Source organism: Oikopleura dioica, chromosome 1 (assembly GCF_907165135.1).
Source record: "Oikopleura dioica chromosome 1, OKI2018_I68_1.0, whole genome shotgun sequence".
NCBI classification, from domain to species: Eukaryota; Metazoa; Chordata; class Appendicularia; order Copelata; family Oikopleuridae; genus Oikopleura; species Oikopleura dioica.
In genome coordinates this window covers 12,542,553-12,563,664 of record NC_137291.1, presented here as the reverse complement: position 1 = coordinate 12,563,664, position 21,112 = coordinate 12,542,553, and the positions used below count along the sequence as shown (strand labels likewise).

At 41.5% G+C, this 21,112-nt stretch overlaps 2 protein-coding genes across 2 annotated transcripts; one reads left to right on the top strand and one right to left on the bottom strand.

Annotated features, from left to right (window-relative positions):
• Positions 1 to 1,269: 1,269 nt before the first annotated feature.
• Positions 1,270 to 4,531, top strand: LOC145709235 (uncharacterized). The gene is made up of 5 exons (XM_081786917.1): positions 1,270 to 1,496; positions 3,278 to 3,542; positions 3,589 to 3,831; positions 3,925 to 4,189; positions 4,234 to 4,531. Exons 1-5 carry the CDS (start codon positions 1,273 to 1,275, stop codon positions 4,476 to 4,478), a joined length of 1,242 nt encoding a protein of 413 aa, XP_081643043.1. The 5' UTR covers positions 1,270 to 1,272; the 3' UTR covers positions 4,479 to 4,531.
• Positions 4,517 to 14,440, bottom strand: LOC145709224 (contactin-6-like). The gene is made up of 8 exons (XM_081786905.1): positions 14,274 to 14,440; positions 9,224 to 9,475; positions 7,411 to 7,627; positions 6,789 to 7,278; positions 6,641 to 6,716; positions 6,258 to 6,360; positions 5,618 to 6,010; positions 4,517 to 5,189 (listed from the first exon to the last, which is right to left on the bottom strand). Exons 1-8 carry the CDS (start codon positions 14,305 to 14,307, stop codon positions 4,697 to 4,699), a joined length of 2,058 nt encoding a protein of 685 aa, XP_081643031.1. The 5' UTR covers positions 14,308 to 14,440; the 3' UTR covers positions 4,517 to 4,696.
• Positions 14,441 to 21,112: the final 6,672 nt, after the last annotated feature.

Here is a 21,112-nt window from a genome sequence, read left to right as displayed (position 1 = left end):
TCGAGTATGGACAGATATTTATCAAAACTCGTGCGATGAACTCGTTGGGCGCTGTGAGGACACTGTATCCGCCGATTTTGTATTTCCAGTTTATCGTGTCTTGAGACAAAGTTTGTTTACTGTCTGAAAAAGAAGCTTACATCGATCCCAAAGTTCACTCTTCAATATGTCGAAGTTGAAGGTGAAACTCGCTACAACTCGAAAATGACTTGCACTGGCGCCATTTTCCATATCCACTTTCATGAGCTCTTCAAAAGTGTGTGCATCAGTGTTTCGCGATTTGAACTCGTGTTCGCGGTTACTCTGATTCATAACCAAATACAGTCCTGAAAGCAATTTGAGAAATCATTCCCGTAAGAAATCTTGATCGATAATTGACGAAAAACGTCGGTCTTCGGGCTCATATTCCAGCCCTACTCGACAAGTTTCTCCAAGAAATTTCAAACTTTATTTGTTTGAGGCTACGACTTAATCTTGATCTTTTTCTTCGGAAAAGTATGTCCGAAGGCCTCGGAAAACTTATCTTTTGTTGAATCACTAACCTGCGTATCCTCCTGGGAGATACAGCGTCTCTTCCTGACCATCGATTCGATACAGGTTCGTTTCCATCTGTAGTAGGGTAATTTTATTCGTCTTTAAAACTCGTTTATGATTTTTTCGCTACCCCATTCCTCATTAAAAGGTTCTGACAAAGCAAGACCATCGTCATTATTGCCAAAAACATCCTTTAATTTTCTGTAGATAGAAATTGCCTCGAGAATATCAGCTTTTCATAGTTTAAGACTTGCTCAGGTGCTAGTTATTCAAATGTGCTTTGAAGTTTAAACCAAAACCTTTGGAAGCTCGTGAAATTATCTTGTCAAAGAGGATCAATCTGCCCGCAGCAAGCTTGCCAATATCTCTTTCATTTATTTCGCCGATGCAAGACGTCAGAGAACTCCAGAGTTCTAGTGAAGTCATCGCTGAGAAATCTCCACAATGATGGGGCCGTGTCAATTTTTAACTTGCGTTATATACTCTCCTCAATTCATTAAAATGTAGCACTGGAACCAACTTTTCTATTTTTATTTTTATGACTATTGATTACGTTACTTTTTCCGGAAAATAGTCTCGGTCAATATTAATTTAGTTTCACATTGCCCTGACTGGCTCTTTAAAGTTGCGGTAACAGTGATCTAAATATTATGTTTTGCTTGATCTATTTCTGAGCATCGGTTAGATCGACTTCATAATCTCTAACGTGCATTCTGCATCAATCCAATAAACAGAATCATGAAATCAGTCTTACTTTTTCTTTCAAACGGACTAGCAACCAGAGAATTCGGACCACGAAACAAGGCATTTGAGTTTTACGAAGATACAGGGGTCAACTGGTTTGACGCAACGAAATTGTGCTATGAAAGAGGTGGAGAGCTTGCTCATTTTGATGATCCTTACGATCATCTTTATGCGATGAAGGGCATCCCTGCATCAGCGAAAGTATGGATCGGATACAGGTAGGCACTGTAGCCCCCGTAGCCTAAGGGCCTTATGTAAGAGTATGCAGTTTCCAAATCTTAGGCCTAATTTAGGGGGGTAAGCCCCCTTGGAAACCCCTAACAAGAAATGAAAGCGACAAGGGATATACCTTAGGTATCATAGATGATATATCATATATCCCTACCAGGGCTGGTAAATTAGCGCACTATTTTCTCTCGAAGAAAAAAAAATTAGCGCACTTATTTTTTTTAGAGACATTTTCGCGTCTTGCGCGCCTTTAGTGCACTAAAATGACACTAATTTTTCCTCTTGGGGAAATTAGTGACTTTTCGAGAGCTGATCAGCACTAAAGACGCGAAAAAAGAGGCTCTTTTTCATCATCCAATAGGCTCTTCCCGGATGATAGTTTCATGGAAGACGATTTTGATCAGGGAAGAATTTCTTCAAACTGAAACTGCTAGATATATAAAAATCAATGCATCGTAAATATGACACAATTTAATTTTAAAAAAATTACTTATTTAGTAACAAATAAGTTGAAAAGAATAAAACTCAACTTTTGTTGGAAATTCTTTTTGTCGAGTTAAATGATGAGGTAAGATAAGCTTTGCTAGGGACAGGGTTTGAAATCTGAAAATTTTGCGTGAGCACGAGCACGCGTGAGCACGTGGGTGCTCAGAATTCAGTGAGCATTGTAAGTTTTTTGAGTAAAATGTATTGGGAGGAAATCTGCTTTCTGAATTACAAAGTAAGCATGAACTTGGGAGAAGATCTCCCTTCTGAATTATAAAATAAATTTGATTTTAAAGAATTATATCAACAATTCGCACAAGGCTCCTCCAGCTGTAGACTTTTGAGGACACCGAAATTAGTCGAACAATGACAAGAAGAAGATTGACAAGAAAGGGAAAAAGCAGGAATAACAAGCTGCGGATGGCCCTTCAATAAAAAAAAATAAGGGAGAAGACCTCCCTAAGAAAGCTTATCTTAGGCTAAAAGTCTAAGCTTATCATTCAAATCCAGCACAAGAAAAGTTGCAAACAAAGGTTGAATTGTATTTTTCCCTGTATAATTAAGGCTAAATTTGTTACTTTATATTTATAAAGAAAATTAACAAATGAATTGACAAAGTCTTTTTTGACTTTATATTAAAATTCACGCCCTCAATTACCCACTCAACTTTATTGAAACCAAATTTTTTGAATTTCTAATATAAGCGAAGTTTGAAATTCTCAAACTTACGTATTCTTTAGAATTAAAGAGCCCGCGCTCATTGGCGGGCCAATCAGCAGCCCTTATTTTCGACACTTTTCGAGACACACGCGAAAGAGACGCGAAAGTCACTAAAGTCTCGACAAAATAAATTCGCGCACTAATTTTAGTGCACAAAAAATTTTCGACAGATTTTAGGACGCGAATTTACCAGCCCTGATCCCTACTACGAAATGATCGATATCTATCAAGCTTACAGCGGTATATTGTGCGCACGCGGACCAAATTATGACATCATGAGGATATACTCATGAGGCAAGTTATATTATGTACTCACTCTGCCGTTTAAAAAATAGACACTCATCTTAACTTTTGCGATGAGTTCATTCTAGTCTTTCAGCAAGGACATTCGATCAATTTGTATTGTCATTTGATCGTATCTTTCAGACAAACAAGCTTACTGAGACCCTCAGTTTGGGACTCCCCTAGACTGCGATTATGAGAAAACAAAATTTCATGGAAGTCTTATACCCTGAACAGGGCCTGAACTCTCCTGAAGGAGTAGCGCTCTGATCTTTTCTTTCAGTGATCTTGGAAACGAAGGCAACTGGCTGACAGTCCGTAACGAACCGGCCGAGTACGTCCGCTGGGCGTCAAGCGAGCCCGATAATCGCAACGGACTTGAGCACTGCGGTATTCTTGTGATGGGCCCTTGGGGACGCGGTCGGTTTGTTGATGGCGATTGCGAATCGACTACTGGAATCGCTGAGTGGACACAGCCTGTCCATGTTCTGTGCAGATTTGATGGGCCGAAACCGCCGCCGCCAACAAAAAGCGCAATCGAACTTGAGGTAAAATGTGGCACCCTGTCTGAAAATATTCAATGAAAAAATCAAGGTCATGAAAAAACTCGGCATTCCACTGCCAACAACGACGACTACGGCTGATCCTACGTTACCTAGCTGGGCGCAGACAACAACGACTACTATGACAACGCCGGAAGTAGCGAAGAATAACCCCGTCCTTGATCCACAGCTGATCGACGATTTGGAATCGACAAAGGCAAAGCTTGCGGAGAACAGCTCAAAAGTTTCGAAAATACTGCTCCAGCTGGACAATCAGGATCGAGAGCTTAAAATGGTAAATCCAAATCCTAAAATAACACACGCCTGAACTTTGTGCCATCATTTTTTATTGAACTAAAATAGACCTTATTCGATACAAAATATTTAGATCGGAAGTGTGACCAGTTTCTTGAAAGAGGACAATATGAAAATCTTCAATCATTTGGAAGAAATCACCAAAAACAAATCTTCGCACCCCACTCCTGAAGAAACAGAAGGCAGTGCAGAAGAAGAAGGAAGCGGGAAAACTGCAGTCGAGAAAAAACCTATTGCAGAAGCTCCAGTAGTAATTCAAAGCTCTGCTGCTAGTAAAGAACAGGAATTGTTCATGCAACAACAGATGGAGCTCAATCAAAAATTATTGAAAAAACTCGGTAATTTTGTTTATTCAAAAATCTCGTGCTTATAAAAAATTCAGAGAAACAAAAAGAACTAATCAACGAAATCCGTGCGAAATCAAAGTCTAAGAAAAACACATCCGTCAGTGGAGCAACCGGCTTTCAAATCAGTCAAGCAGTAGAACTAGCACTTCAGGAAGAACGATCGAAAAATGGCAATCTGGAAAAGACAGTCCAACAACTGAAGGCGAAACTGATGACGTTCGAAAATCAAATGTCCGAAGTAAATAATATCCTACTCGAGTACAAGCAGAGGAAGGGTTGAAAGTGCTTTGCTATCATGACTGTATATAAATTAGACTCATTTTGAAGTTTACAGTGCAGTTTATTTGTTTTATGTAGTGTTGTTTTTTTGAACTCAAGTAGCAGGCAGTCGAGAAAAGTGATATCTTTTTACATGAGTGAATAATAAGTAATTTATCGTGGCAAAAATAATAATTTACAGAGCACAATATGTTTCCATTAGATAAGATAGAAGAGCATTTAGCACTTGTGATCGAGGCTTTCGTAGATAGGCTCGGGCTGGGCGGCTCCAGATGGGTAAGAAGAGAGGTAAGAGGGTGGAGGTCCCATGTTTTGCTGAGAGAAGCTGCCACGAGTCCCGGTCTGCTGGTTCGGCTGGTTTCGCGGGATAATCTCGATTTCAGCATATTGCGAGGCGTATGGCAATTGGCTTGCGGGAGTGGCCGTCTCGTAGACAGTCTGAGCGCCAATCGTGTAGGGGTTTTGGTAGCGTCCCGAGCGGCCAGAAGCGCTGGAGTGGTAGGAATGATCCGAGTATTGAGTTCCAGAAAGAAGAGTTTCCGGACGGTTGGTGGTGTAGGTGCGCGGCTTGTTTGTGCTAGCTCCGTTGTGTGCGGCTACACTGTGGTGATAGAGCATTGGAGACTGGTCCGGGCGAGAAAAGGCGAGCCAATGATCAGCCTGGTCATCTCGGTTGGAAGAAGTCGTTCCGTGGCCGGAGTCGGAGCCGTTTCTGAAGAAAAATCATTATTTCCAAGAAAGATTGGTAATTTATCTTTTGACTGCCAAAAGCCCAGACAAACGGTCTGATGACCTGAAACAACAATTTTACATGTCATGGATCGCGCGTGATAATTATTCTCACGCTACTACTTTGCCATTGATTGATCTTGCTTTTAAGTATATACGGACATTGATTGAGTCTGACGATTCTTTAATATTAAATATTTGAAAAAGCATTTCGTAAAAAGCCACGTGAAAATCGATCCGATACGGCTTCTTTCAGAACGAAAAATTAAATATTCAAATACTATCTAATAGTGTGCTCTATTCTACGTTTTCTGCCATCTGCAGGAATGTGAATGAATTAATTGTCTGTGCTTTGGTCTCAATTTTGTTTTTAATCCGCCGCTGGTGAAAAATTAATGCCTGTTCTTTTACCTTACAAGCCCGCAGTGAGTGATCGGGTAGTCGGGCTGGGCGTAGAAGCCGGGTTTCGTGTAGGTGAAGTCTTTGCTTCCGTTTTTGGTGGTTTTCTTCGTGCTCTTGTAGCGTTTCAGCATAAAAATCAGCACGCAGACAAGGACGATTGTGAAAACAGCGGCGCCAACGATGACACCAAGGACGACCAGGTTGATTTCTTCCGCTGCATTGGACGACTTGACGGTTACAGCATCAGAAGCGGCGGAGAAAGGAGCGAGGAGTCTGCCAAAGTTATCCATGGGAGCGATTCGGAAGTGCACTTGTCCAGAAGAGACTAAATTGTCGACTGTGGCGGTAGAAGGACCATTCAGCTTGGGTGGGTTAAGCACGCCCCACATATCCTCGGAAACACTGAAAGGATTAATGTTAATAACTTTTGAAAATCCAATTTGCTGGTCAGCCAATCAAAGCTCTGGAAAGCCTTAGTGGCAGCGCTTCTCGGGTTTTGAGTCTGAAATACTCGGTAGTGATTTAAAAAGTTCATCATAGAATAAGGACGTGTTAAACCGGCGTTAAAAGTAAAATACGAAGGATATCCGGTGTTTAAATATTCATGAAGAGAAACTTTTCAATAGAAACAAAGAACAAAAATTCTTACCTTTTGTATTGAATCTGAACATCAGAAAGCGTCTCCGTCCAGGATAGTTCTACTTTTGAATCGACAATTCGCACTGCTGGTGGATTCATGGCGGCTTGATTTGCTAAAAGATTTATGTAAAAGTCAGACACGCTTATTTGTCGAGGAAACAGCATTAACTTGGCTTGCATGCTATTGTCTAAGCTTACAGTGTTTCTGGTTATTGTTTTTGCTCCGCTTGGTTGGCGCCTAAATTTGGCAAAATACCCACTGGGGTCGAAAATTTATTAGCAGAATTTTTGTTACGCTGATTTGGCAAAATATTGGCGTTGGGCCCAGCAGGGGCAGAAACATATAAATATAAGGAAAGATATGCATCTGAAAACTGTCACAAAAGAGCTAACCTGTATTGACATTGACGACAAATTTGTGGCGCGAGCCGTTTTCAGCTTCGCAAATCCATTCACCACCGTCGCCCAGCTGAAGCGATTAGTTAATATTTGCGTCAAAGTCATCTTTTATTTTGCACTTATTCAGTGATTAAAAAATTACCTGTATCTGCGTAAAAACTTTTCGCTTCCTCGCGTTTTGCTCCTTCAATTCTCCGTTGTGGCTCCACTGAACGCGTTTCCCCTCGAGCTCGCAGACCATTTCGACGGATTCTGACTCGATGATGTTGTCGATCGAGTCTTGCTTAGTTACAGAGCGGTCTTTCAGGACATGGAGGTTCGTTTCGATGCTTTTGTTTCCAGCGACGCATTTGATCAAACCGTTGTCTTCGATTCTAGCGCGGGAAATGACTAAAGTTCCATCGATATCGTCGATTGATATTCTTCCGTTGTTTTCTCCTGGTTTCATTTTTTCGCCAAAGACAATCCAGTAGAGAGAGGCTTGTTTATTCTCCGGCGAGCATGGTAGATCGAAGTACTCGCCCTCGATGGTAGAACTGACGGGCGGGAAATTCTCCTCGAAACCGGATGATCGCACTTCGATATGCAGCTGGGGCGAGACTTGGTACTCGTCGCTGTACTGCACCGAACAGCTGAAATGATCAAGTGTTAGTGAGAGGGCCCGCTGAATAATATGAACACGTTTGCGGCCAGAAAAGTGCACTTGCTGCATTGAATATTTTTCCCGCGTCCAGCTGCATATTTCATTCCATCTTGAATTTTACCTGTATCTTCCAGAGTCTTCAACAGTAGCAGAATAAATCGTCAGTCTGTCGTCCTTGATTCCAATCCTGCTTCCGGTCGATCTGATTTCTTCCTCGTTCTTTAGCCAAATATACTCGCTTGGATTTGGAAACATCTTCACATCGCAGGTCAGGTCTATCCTTTGCCCGGAAATCTTTGACATATCGGCTGCTGGAGAGATGTTGATGAAATCGAACGCTAGAAAAGATTGCTGTTAGATGCTATCAGGCCAGGTTCAATTTGAATATTTTGACCATGCAAATCTCGAGAGGGAGGAAAAACAAATAAACCCTGATCCTGGAAATATGGAAAGCCAAAAACTTAGTCTAACACAGTGCGCTTATCACATATCCGGCTGGTGATCTAGCTCCGGATTAGGCAATTCACGCGAATTCACTTCCCGAACCCACAAGTCCCTGCTTTTTGGCAGATAAAAGAAACTGTAATTACTTGCGCTGCTGGCCCGTAGCAACTGTAGAAAGCTGAATTAACAGACTTTGACGCAAACTGAACAAATTCTCAAGTGTTTACTTCAGCTAGGATCAAAGACGCTTTTCCGGTGAGCTAAAAATCACAACTTCCAGAATTTGAAAAAAAATTGCGCGACGATGATTTACCCAGAAAAATAAGCGATCGCGTGATTGCCCGATCGCGTCATAAAAGAACATTTCATTCTTATAAGGATAAGCAAAGCTAAAGCGTCGTCAGATTGTCCGGCCTCTGACCTTTCTGGGAGCCAGACGCCTGGCAACGATATTGAAAGTAAATTTATCTGAATTCACAGGCGCAAAAAGCGGAAGCGGTTTTTATTCATTAGTGGGGAAAACCACCGGATACAAGTGTTTTTGCCTCGAGCGAGTGACCGGAGAGAGGGCGAGAAGGATTCTTATGACGCCCGAGGGAAAGTGTTTGTGATCAAAACTGGATGGCAAATATCAATATTAACTAAAGAGGCCATAAAAAGGTTGGTACCGACAATTTCGACAGGTAACTCCCTTTTGAAGTGGAAAATCCAACTGGTTCTTATGTAAATCATCACTCGAGAAACTAGCGGCCCGAGGCGAGTGACAATCAGAAGGGCCCTCATAGAAAAGGAGCCTAATTAGACAAAAAAAGAGTGACTTGAAAAATCACTTTTTCAACGAGGCCATCGAGCCCGACAAGCCGAGAGCCCTCGAGCCGATTGCTCAAAAGACTTGAGCAAGACTAACATTCCAGCAAAGCCACTCGCCTTGGGCAATAAACGAACATCTAAACAACGAGCGGAGATTGTCGAGGGTGTCTTGAGAATTTATTATTGCTAGCTATTTACTGCTTTATTCAAAAATTGAAATCAACGAAGACTAAAGCTAATTTCTCGTAAACAAGGTCAAAAATGCCCCGAAGCGCGTGCCTAATCCAACATGAAACGATACCGGAAAGGCGAGGTGCGAGATTCATCACGCACCGTTTCATCCATTGACAGAGTCATGTTTTGGGCACAAACAAGGAAGGTTACGGCCTCAAATCTGTTCAAACACTCCCTTACTCAAAAAGACAGATCCTTTCTCAAAGGGATCCGCCTCGGAGCGAGCGCGTTGCAATATTTACCAACCTGCGGGGCCCGGGTTTGAATTTTGTTTCGCAAATTTTCTCAGTTATAAAAAAGGCTTAAGTTGCTTCATAAAAAGTTTAATCCTTTTCAAATTGATTTTATAAGCTGCCCTCCTTCTTTCTTTTTCAAACTCAAATAGAACCTATTGGCTTCCGGTTAGAGGGCAAATATAACATTCCCTGGGGCGCGAGAGTACTTACATCGTTCGCGGACATCAGCAGGATGGGACATCTTGTCGCCGACTTTGCAGGAGTATTTGCCTGGCTCCTCGTATCCCATGAAGATGATCTTGTCCACCATCGTTTGAATATCGTACGAGACAGGTTTTCCATCGCGAAACCACGTGACTTCTTCCATACAGTCATCGTCGTCGCAAATGCATCGCAATTCATCCCCAGCGTTGAGCAAGTCCAGCTGAGTTTTGTCCACGCTTACGCGTTGAGAATGTATCCCTAAACAACAAATTCAGGAAGGAAAATTGATAAGGAAGGAAATGTAGTTCCTCTTTTTCGGGTTTTGGCAAGATGCCTTGCGTAAAAAAAGCGATTTTGCGCAATTAGAGCTCAGGAAATGAGCGAAATTGGGAGAGATAGAATGGACTGATAAAAGGTGCCAAATTGCTACTATTGTTGCCTAGTCATATGTGACCACCAAAGTAGCGAGAAAAAATGTTATCAGCAGCGCACCTCGAGAGTCACTTTCAAAAATTGAGGGTATCTTCATCCTGTAATTTGGGGGTTTGTTTTGGGGAGCAAAGGTCTTCCTAGGGTCATCCTAATTTAACACAATCAGCATTTTTCCGGTTACTCTGAGGTCAGAATTTGACGGCGAGTTCGGAAGTGTGGAGACAGATTGTCAGGCCCGCCAGATTGTCATTATTCTGCAAACAGTAACAAACGCTCAATACAGAAGCAACTACAGCAGGAATTTCTCGAAAAAGGGCTGGTATTTGCTTATGGCTTTTCAAGTTTCTATTTTGGGCAAGACGGATTTCACGGTTTCTATTTCTATTTGTGGGAAAATACCGAGTGATAAGTCCCTACGAAACAATGCTACCAAAACACCTGAACAGCGTCCTCGCCCTTAGGATCCTTCAAAGGGATGACGCCGCCACAATCCAAGAATTTAATTTTATATAAAAATGTGTGTGCGCTCTTGAATCTTCGATTAGCAACAACCACAAATGAAAAGTGCGCGGTTATTGAATTATAAATCCGAGTTCAAAGGATCCGCCCCGATTGCCAAGAACTATTTCCGGGCTCCATCAAAATCGTCTTTCTTCGCGAAAATGTCAAGTTGGATGGTCATTAAAAATGTTTCCAATTTCAAAATCATTTCACTCATTCTTTGCTTCGATAATTTCACACACTTGATGGATACCCTGGTCCCTAATTTTCCCCCTTATTCATATTTTACCGAGATAATTGATCGAAAAACGTGACAATGAACGTATAATTGAGCACCGTAAAAATCATCGTTTTCTTCCCGACCTATGAGTCGGATTAGCCACCTGTCAAGGCAGAATTATCCGTCTTTTTCTGACTGGGCTAATTGCCGGATGCTCCTAATAGGTTAACTTGAGAATATATTCATTAACTTATTTCCGAATAAGGAAAAATGATTCTTCATTGATCTAAAAAGGATTTAACTTATTGCCGCGCTAGAAACAAATAATTGGCAAATAAAAAATTTAAGCTTGATGATGAATTAATATAAACTCTGAGGAGGTTAAACTTAACCCTGCGCCGGAAGGAGCGTCTCCTGCTGGTTTAATCCGAGCAAACTCAAATCCTGTTGTTTTAAAATTTCTTTTCATTGTGATAAACTCAAAAACCCGGTTTGTTCAAGCACGAATTCAAAAAAGAAAGAAGAATCACCCATCTCGAAAAAGCACTCTCTGAAGAGGCTGGGCCGCGACCGCACGCGCCCGAGGCCAAACCACATCTGACACGGGCAAAAATACACCTTCAGTTTCTAGCCAAACCAGCAGAAATTCGCACATTCTCAGATCCATAAGGGCACCGCCGTAAAAATTCGGGCTGAGAAGACACTGAATCAAACCGGAGGGCAGGGCGGAAGTCCCCCGGGGGCTGTGAAGTTATGTAGAAGGTGCGAGTTCTCATGACCCAGAAATTAAAACTAGCGGGGGATCCCAAAAGCACCCTCAAGGGCCCCATAATTGTCTATTTTAAATTGCAAATTGCCAAAAAATCACGCTCGAAAATCAAGGGCTAAAACCCCTAAATCAAAATCTATCGATCAAAATCACGCTAAAAATTATAATCCGCTAAAGAATGGTATCAGGGCAAAAGGCCAACGCAATCAGCTGGGGGAAAATAAATTACAAAATAAGGAGATGAAGAAAATGGCCTTTTGAAAAGCCATTTAGCCACTCGTCTGAGCGGGAGAATGATTGATTGCCTGACAGGGAGACTTATTTTCTTTTGGAATGCTGAGTAAATAGTGAATGGTAGAGCCTTAAGAAAATCTTACATTTCTGTTATGAAAATAGGAAAAGAAGGTATATTTCCTTACAGCCATTATCCTCAATAGATTTGCCAGAAATAAAGAAGATTTTAAGGGTCTACCCATCGATAATTTTAGAAATAAACACCCATAAAATGATCGTAAATTAATTCTTATCCAAGTCGACCTTTGGTTGATGCGTGTCAGATTTGTTAACAGACTTTTACAATCGGCCCAAAGTGACACGCCTATCAGCCTCTTCTGACTGTAGCATACGGTGAGCATCTAAATACAGTATCCTCCGAGTTTGCCCTTCCAAGCCAAATATTGATATTTAGCTTCAAAGGGCGCATATGCCGATGAATTTCGCCTTGATAAATAATTAATTGCCAGAGAGCCTTAGCCGCCGTTTGGGCAATAGCCTCGGGGCTAAAAATGAGCACCTCCAGCTGGGCGACTTTGACGGATCAATTGAGGCGGATTACGGTCTTGATCTTGACTTGCTCGAGTCGAGCATCTTTTTAGGATCAATTTGCCGCGACGGAAAAAACGGTTCCGGCGACTTTCAACCCTGTGAGAACACTTTTCTTCGCGAAAAAAGGGGGACAAAAGCGCGAATTTGACTTTGAAATCAACAACGTCAAAAATCGAGCATTTGGAACACCAGGATTGGGCGATTTCCTTCTGGAAATAATTCCTGTTTACAAAAGCGTGTGTGCCTAAATTTATTCCTCGCGGCAGCTGTCAAAATTCATTCGCTTCCGCCGTGTTACCTCGCCTCGGGCTACGCCTGGGCATAGGTTCACCTCGTCAATAATTAACAGTTAGACAATAAAATATAGATTCCAAAAAAGCTGTCGTGCATCGATTTGGCAAACATTAGTGGTGGTGTTGGTCGCATCGATTTATATTCGTCGCCGGAGGCAAGAGAAGCTATTGCCTCGGGCTTGCGCCTCAATTATCCGCTAAATATGCATCCGGAGCCAAAAAAACTTCATCAAAAATTTAGCGCAATTAAAAGAACCCGGGAAGCGAAAAAGACGGACTTGAACGACTTCCAAAAAAAAAATAGGAACCATCCGAAAACTAAGAAGCGGCGGAATTTCGTCGCGAAAACGGGTTTGAATTTCAAATTTTTACATTTCACAATACAAGCAAACGCAAAAAAGGTATTTTGTTGAGCCACTTGAGTACATTTCCAGCGCCGCTTGTTTTCTACGAAAAAATATGGGTTGAAAGAAATGCTCCCGCGGAAATTTTTTGCGGTTGTTTTGCTGGAAATTCTAGTGCTACAAATGTCGACCCGTATTGTCGCTTTTTAACGAAGAGAATCCCTTAATTTTAGTCCATCAATAAATTTAAAAATAGATAGATAAGGCCGTTACCTTTTCATTTTCAAAGAATTCCTCATCAAATTTAAGGGTATCCCTTGCAAAATATAAATTCAAGAATGTGCAATCGTTTTTCGTTGTGATCAAAACGAGGTCCCTTACAACATCCAGATGTGCTCGAGCTCCTTCCGAGTAGCAATGAAATTTCACGAGCGTATTTTTTCCTCCATCGAGGGTTTCGGCAAACATGGAAATGACCCGTTGTGAGAAACAAATGAAATTTTGTCAGATTTTTCAAATTTTAAAGGACCTTCGCTCAGCAAAACCTCGCGCATCTGGCGAGTGTGAAAAAATGAGTACCTATAATTAGCTAACCTTTTCCGGGGAAGAGCTTATTTTTTTCGGTTGAGGCGCGAAATATTTTTCGAAAAATTCCGGAATTTTAGTTCTTTTTTTCACGCCCTAAAAGGTCACGAATCACGCGAAAAATTCCAAACTCAAGTTTCTTAGCTAACATTGAAAATAGGTTAGCGATAACCTTTTAACAAAACAAGGGAGATTTAAGGGTATACAAGGCCTTTTGGAGACATTTTGCCAGTATGTTCTTTTGTAGAAATGGAGTAGATACGGTATCTAAGATACCCTTAATTCTTGACAAAAGGGATAGACCCTTACGATAAGGGTATCTACATTTTTACAAGAAAATGGGAAGAAAGAGGTAGATACCCATAATTTTTCCCTTTCCGAAATCGTCTAATTTCGAAATCCGTTTGTTATATGATTATGCTCAGTCTCAATAAGCCAATTTGTCAAGGAGCAGCATTCAAATATAATTTTATAATGTGCCAACGCCTTTCAAATCAAATCTCAATTACATGCGTTTGCACATTTCTCAAAAATTCCCTCCTCGCCCCTGTCTCCCTTATTTATTACTCTCTTTCCATCGAGGAAAATTTGATTTTCAATGAGGCCCTCCCTACTTGCCCGCGCTATCATTTTATTCACTTCCGAACGGCGTGAAAAGCACTTCCGATTTTCGCCCATTTTAGATTTCCCATCGATCAACCCCCAAAAAGGAAAATATTCCGCGAAGTCCAAAAATAGGGCCGAGCGAAAGAAAAAGCGGCGAAAAATAGGGGTTCAGAAGATTTGGCGCACTGACAGCACATTTGTCATGATAATTTTTGGCGCATCTGACAGCCAAAGAAATTGCCCCGCGCGTAAAAACACTGATGGATCGACCGATGCGCTGGTGGGTTAAGGGTTTCGTAAAGTTCGAATTTTATCGTTTTATCGGAAGATTAAGGGTCTATCCAAGCTTTTTCTTGCATTTTTGTTGAAAAAGTCTTCATTAAATAAGGATAGGAAAAACTTTTTAACGATAAATAAGGCTCTATTAAAGCTATTGGCAATTGTTTGAAACAGTAATTTTTTCAAATAAATTGAAATTTACCTGATAAAAGGGCTGAAATTTGAATCAATTTCATGATGATTTTCTTCGTTTTTCTTCTTATCGCATAGATCTCTATTCTTTTTCCAGTTTTGCTTTTTTTAATTAATTTCTCTCTCTTGGAAATAAAAATCGGGATTCAGTTATTGGTTACGGTACCCGTGTCAAACTTGATTTAGCGAAAATTGCGGAGCGCTCGGCTTCTCGGCAGGAGCGAGGACGCGCTAAAAGTGCGCTAAGGGCGCCACCGCCGCGCTTTTTTTCTGCGGCGGCGGGCGAGAGTTGCAGACTGAAGAGGCCCTCGACGAGCTGGATCGAGCTTGGGTTGGGTGAAGAATAAGGGGATCAACCAGGGAGTTAGGGGATCTATTGAAGGACCGGAAATTTAAGAATTCTAGGGAATGGGGATCTATGAAGAAATATTAACACCCCGCAGCGTATCTGCCAATTTATTGGTAAAAGAATGGAAGACTCCTCAATGAACTATCCTTTTGAGTCAAAAGTTTTGACTGAGTAATTATGAATTTACTCGTAATTTGATGATTAAATCATCAATTTTTGAGATAATTTAAGATAAAAATGGCTGAAAAATAGGATATTCTTGGATGAAATCGTTGATATGAAAAAATGCAAATTATAGAGTTTTCTGTATAATGAGTATTTTCTGTATTTCTGTATAATTTCAACCTTTTTTTCGCTCTCTTTCAATAAATTTCGCAGCTGATTGCCCAAATCCTCGCTTGGATTTATTTTTCTTTCTGATGAAAATACCGCAGAATCGCCAATTAGTTCTATTTTTGTGTGTTTTCGTGGGAATCGACCAAAAAGTTGATATGGCGGCGTTTAGTTTGTTTTTCGAATTTTCAGCGGGATTAACGAAGAACCGGAAAATGCGGAAAAATGTCGCTAAATTTGTTTTTCGCGGTTTTTCAATGCACAACTAACGGTGCGAAGTTCGCTTTGATGTGATCACCCGCCGCCTGGGACATGTGACAGGCGTTATCAGCGATTCTCAGCGGGTGATTAAATCGGCTCTTCAGACAAGGACCTTTTCAGGCTGGAATGGTGCCAAAAAACAGTGAAAAAGGCAAAACGCTGATATCATTATATTATCCAGTTTCAAGAACCGCGGTTGAAAAATAATGACTATTGAGTGTTTTTTATCATTATTTTGAGGTGACCACTCATTCTAATCTGAGCGAAATTCATGAAATCGACCGTTTTCGAAGATAATCTGCTGTAGAATGAATTACTAAAGGGATACCCTTAAGAAATTAATGATAAATGCTCAACCAAAGTCTCATCTTCATTTCCTAAGCCACGAAATTAAGGGTCTCCCCGCCACTGCTGACATACAGTCTGAAAACAGAGTAAGATGCGCGTCTACTTTTGAAGGTCTGGCTGATTGATCAAAACTTTTGCATTTTTAATCCGAGCAAAAACTACGCCTTATTATTATTCTTACAACTCCACTCGAGCCAATTACTAATTCAAAGCTCCTTCTTTTCTAAAAGCCAGCTCTTTATATACAAAATTTAAGTACAGAGGGCGTCAATCGACGTGTGTTTCGTTTTGACAGTGAAACAATTTTCAATTTGAATTGCGCCCATTTCCGACAATTTTCGGACAAGCGCGGAGAACTTCTCCGATCAATGGCTCCTTTGTTCAGCAGCTTATCGCACCTAACAACTCCAACAAGTTCGCTGCTTCGGAAAACGCACTTCAAAGACGGATTAAATCATGAAACCAGTTTTCCTCGGGATTTTCACGCTACAACTGCTTCTCAAGATAACGAACATTTTCATCCATCATTTCAACTTTCTGATTGGTCGATTCTTTGAACTAGAATCTTCAGTCCTTCAGATTCTCAACGATGATCTTTTGAAGGTCAGAAACACGTGATTCAGTTCCGAAACAACAAGGAAGTGTTTTAAGATTTGAGCTAATAGATCTTTATTAATTGATGTTGGCTCTTGATTTCGCCATAACCAGGCTCGTAACCGGTCGTAAACCCGCCGGATGTTTGTCCAGTTACGCGCGTCAGAAGAACAGGTTAAACATTTTAAAGCATTGTTGCTACTAAAATACAAAAGGAATCGATCAAAAATAGGGGTTGACAGAAAAGGCAGGTGATTTTTCGCGGCGGGGCTCGTCAATCTAGGTAAAATTTTTGAAATTTTTCCGGGAACATGTGACCTTTCATGTAAATTCTCCGCCCAGGAAGAATTTGTTGTTGGCAAGTTAAACCCGATTCGGTAAAAAACCGATCAGGTGACAAAGAAATACCAAAATGTCGGAAATTCTTTCGGTCTACAATTTTCTACTTTGCGGGTTTTTTATTGCAAAAGGAAGTTATTTTTGAGTGTGTTGGAATTTATTGCAGTTAATTTGGATTGTAACTCTCAGCAGAATCTAAGGGAGAAGAGCCAAAGTGGCGGCTCCTATGGGAATGATGAAAGGATCATCTGCTGATAGGCCTGGGAATCCGCCGCAGATCTGATTGAATTTGACTCGAAAATGGGTTGAATGTGAATCTTATCCTCAGAGTTTATTGCATATTGTAGTCTCTTTATGCTTATTTTGCAGATTCACGAAGATAATTAACGGTTCTGGCAGCTCAAAATCGGGAAGGAGAGCCTTAACCGTCGGTGCAATCGCATCCAATTTCAACTAGCGCAGCTGGCAAAGGGACGCGAATCCGGAAGTAGGTTAAGTCAATCAGAACAAGTGCGAAAAGAAAACCCAAGCCGGGCACACTTGACGCAAATTTCAGCGTAGCAGAACCGCGAATTACGAACCCAACACTCGATAAGAAACAACGAATGTCTCCGAATGTCGGAAAATGATAAATGTGAGAAGCGAGCTTGAGTCAGAAAATTGACAGCTTCGAAATAAGAAACGTAAAGAAGACTTTTTTGAATTAAGTACTATCCAAATATAACAAAATAAAGCGAGTAAATTTCTGAAGTGGGGTCGCAGTCAGAGTTGCAAATTTTGTGAGCTAGCTGAGCTGAGCTATCTGAGCTAGCTGAGCTACAGCTCAGCTCAGCTCAGCTCAGTAATTTTGAGGTGAGGGTCAGCTCAGCTCAGCTCAGCTCAATTTGACCTCAGCTCAGCTAGCTCAGCTCAATGGTTCTTCGAAAAGAGCCAGCTCAGCTCAGCTAGCTCAATTTTAACCTCAGCTCAGCTAGCTCAGCTCAGCTCAGTCTATTGAGCTGACAAAGTTCGAACCACTTTTGATTGGTCTATTTTTCAAAAACTTCGACGTTTTTTCTATTCATGCTTTCCTGTTGGTCAATTTTAGATAGAAATAATTCGAGTTTTCTTTGAAGCAAGAGAGAATTTAAATAAAAAAGCGCTTCCAATATAAAAATAATAAAGTATAGATGGTAAATATGTGATTGCGAATGTGAGAGACTGGTCTAGGGGTGTGCGAGGGCAGGGGCTCCCTGTCCATCTACGCTAGAAGGTTGAAACATTGGCTCAACCACATAAATGATACCACTGTATAATATTTTAGAGGATTCCTTATTGTTAAATGACAGAATAAGTTTTTTCATGTCAAAAAAGTGCGATGTTGCGAGTGAGATGCTGGTCTAGGGGTGTGTGAGGGCAGGGGCTCCCCTGTCCATCTACTCTAGAAGGTTGAAATTCGCTTCAACACACTTTTTTGGCATTCCTTGTAGTAAATAAACATCAGCTTTTTCAGCTCAGCTCAGCTAGCTCAGCTCAGCTCAGCTAGCTCAGCATAAAAAAATGGTCAGCTCAGCTCAGCTAGCTCAGTTTCAGAAATCTTCAGCTCAGCTCAGCTCAGCTCAAAAATTTTCAACTATGCCCCAGCTCAGCTCAGCTCAGCTCAATTTTTTTGAAAAAATCCAGCTCAGCTCAGCTCAGCTCAGTTGTTTTTATAAGGGGCCAGCTCAGCTCAGCTCAGCTCAATTTCGACCTCAGCTCAGCTAGCTCAGCTCACAAAAAATTTTCAAAAATTTGCAACTCTGGTCGCAGTTAATCTTTTTAAATTGGCAGTCGAAGGTGCCTTTGAGCGTCAAATCCGTCGTTTAGCCGTTTCGTTTCAAGCGCCCGCTCGTTGTTAGCTATGTGCTGGCCCTGCAGGTGCACCCTTTAATTCACGCTAGTTTGTTACTCCCAACACTCACACACCAATAGCAGCAGCTGTACTTTCTTCTAAGGGGTCTCTCGCTCCTTGCTGGGGCGCGTGCCAAGAAATACCGCTTATTTGATTGTCTCAAAGTGGATTAAACGCAACGCAAACTCCTCTAATGCGGTAACTCCGCCAGTTTTTCCAGGTGCCTTTCCTCCTCCTCCTCCGGCTCCAATTACTGTATGAGAGAGAGTCTCGCACTACAGACAGGAGGCCAACTTCCGGATCCCATCAACTAGTCGATTTCAAAATTGCTGAATTAAAAATTTCGCGCCAAATTGATCCCTCATTTAGGAGTCGATACATGTTCTGGGAGACTTCAGTTAAAGCTACTGTGTCTTTTTTGGCAGGATTTACCGTCATCCTGGCGGCATTCTACAGTTCGTCCATTCAGGCCCCAGCTCCGGCTCAGCTGCTTCCTTCGGAACTTGCGGCCATTCTGTCATTGTCCCTGAACAAGTCCGTGTTTGATACAGTCCCTCAGGTGCATCTTTTGTGCCCGTGACATTCGTCAGAATCGCCGGCAGACATGATGCCCCACCCTTGACAAATTAGCAACTGTAACTACCTGTTTTGCAAACTGTAACGAGAACATGGCCCTACCTTGGCGGGTGGCTAATACTTGGGTCACCCTAATTTCGAGACAGCTTGGCACATCACGCTGGGGCCCGAGCTTCATGGAAAAGGGATGAGTATGTTTGACTTGCGGTTTTAGGAACAAGCACCTTCCAAAGTGATGTAATTTGTCGACAAGTGACGACCCCGAAGACTTCTTATTTTTCGACAAAAAAAAAAACTTTCTCACCTCAACTCCGGAATCACCAAGTTCCGCAATCCGCCTTATCAAAAGTACAGCAAAAGTGTTTTTAACCGATTGTGGCTCGATAATGGCGCCCGAGTCGCCTCTAAGTCCTTGTCTAACCTAAACGTTTTCCACGGGCGATTTAGCAGCACACTTACTTACGAGCACGGATCACTGGCTGCTTTGATTTGGATTTAGATAAGTTTCTTGTTGATAGCTTGACAAATTAACCTGTCGAAGAAATCCGACTTGTAAAGAAGAATTTCTACGGTATTTCGATTCCAGAATTCGATCTTTTCGGGAGCAGCTCCAGAACCGGACCACCCCTCGTCTTTGGATTTACAAGTTGTCTCGCCGATTTTGTCATTTTTTCAATTGGACTTTGAGGCCTTTCTTCTCTCTGATCCCAAAACTGGCGACTGACAAGCTCGTCTAAATCATCCACTGTCCCCAAAGGTCACTTCCGAAGGCGCAAAAATAACTTTGACGAAAGGTTCTTTTTACGCTGGTCGGAAAAGCGGCTGATCATGTGATAAGAAAAATAATTATTTATGGCGATATTAACTTTAACTCGTTCTTTATCCAGCTGAGTTCTACCCAGGTGGTCATCGACAAGAAAATCGTAATTATGACTTTGAGTGCCATAAAATTAAATCTTTGATGTTTTAGCTAGTTTTTAAGCCGTTCTACCGTCATTTTCATTTTGAATCGAAATCGTCAATGAGACCACTTTTATTGTAGAAAATAGAATATTTTCGACTAATTTTCGAAAATTGGCTAGACAAGAATTTATTGAAGAATTAATTTTCTCAACAAGCTGCTTTACTTCAAAGACCCTTTCTTCTAATTTTGGATTTCGCAAAAGCATCACGTGAGCATTTCAGAAAATTTTCTCAAATGGCAAATTACCAGCCCGCGCGCTTTGAAAATCGGCGAATATCCGGCCCGATCCGTCAAAATTAATCCTTCAGCCCAGCTCCCTAAAAGGAGCGAAAAATCGGCGGCAACTTTTTTTAATGAAAATTAATCTTAACCCTTTTGCGTAAGTGGATCGCGCGCTCATTCACCGGTGCTGTCAAGTTCAAAAAATAACCCCTTAGAAAATTCCCTGATGGCAAAACAACACCCGCTCAATGAGTTGAAACTGGCGCAAAGTCAAAATCAAGTGCGACACTCAAATTCTTGCATCATTGAAAGAAATTCATTTGGACGGCAATACTTCCTTCCTGAGAGTCTCAGGCTGAGACTTTAAAAATGAAAATATTTTAACCCGTTGATCAAGTTTGGCATCCAAAGTACGCCTAGTGGTAATTTCGGAAGCCGATGTCACAAGAAAAGGCAATTAGTTGGTTGAAACCTGTCAGTGGTATTGACACTTGGCCGTGACGAGCGGGACCATTTCGCGCCCATAAACTTGTCGTAAAGAGTTCTGTTTGGACATGTCCACCTGTCTGATAGACGCGGCGAGCACTCTTCCGTCCACTGCCAGCTTCCGCCTCTACTTTTTATATCGATTCCATGCACTTGGCCTGAGTAAATAGCCGAAAATGCAATGCAACTTCCTTTTTGGACCTCAAAAGATTGCTTCATGCGCAGATGGGTTAATTTTGAATTCTAGGAATCGAGACTTGAGTTGAACCTGTTTTTCTCCAATCCCTACTCCAAAACGTCTCCAATTAGCGGCTTATTTCGAGCGAATTATTTCGCGCCCTTATCGCTCTCTTCGAAAAATGTAACATAAACTGTGATAAATTTAAGATTTTCCGGTTTATGAAAATTTCCATTGATCCGGTCAGCTTCCATTTTCGATAATCTTCCTCTTCTTGAATAATTTTCGCGAGGATGTTTTGACTAAACAGGAATCACTTGATCCCTTTT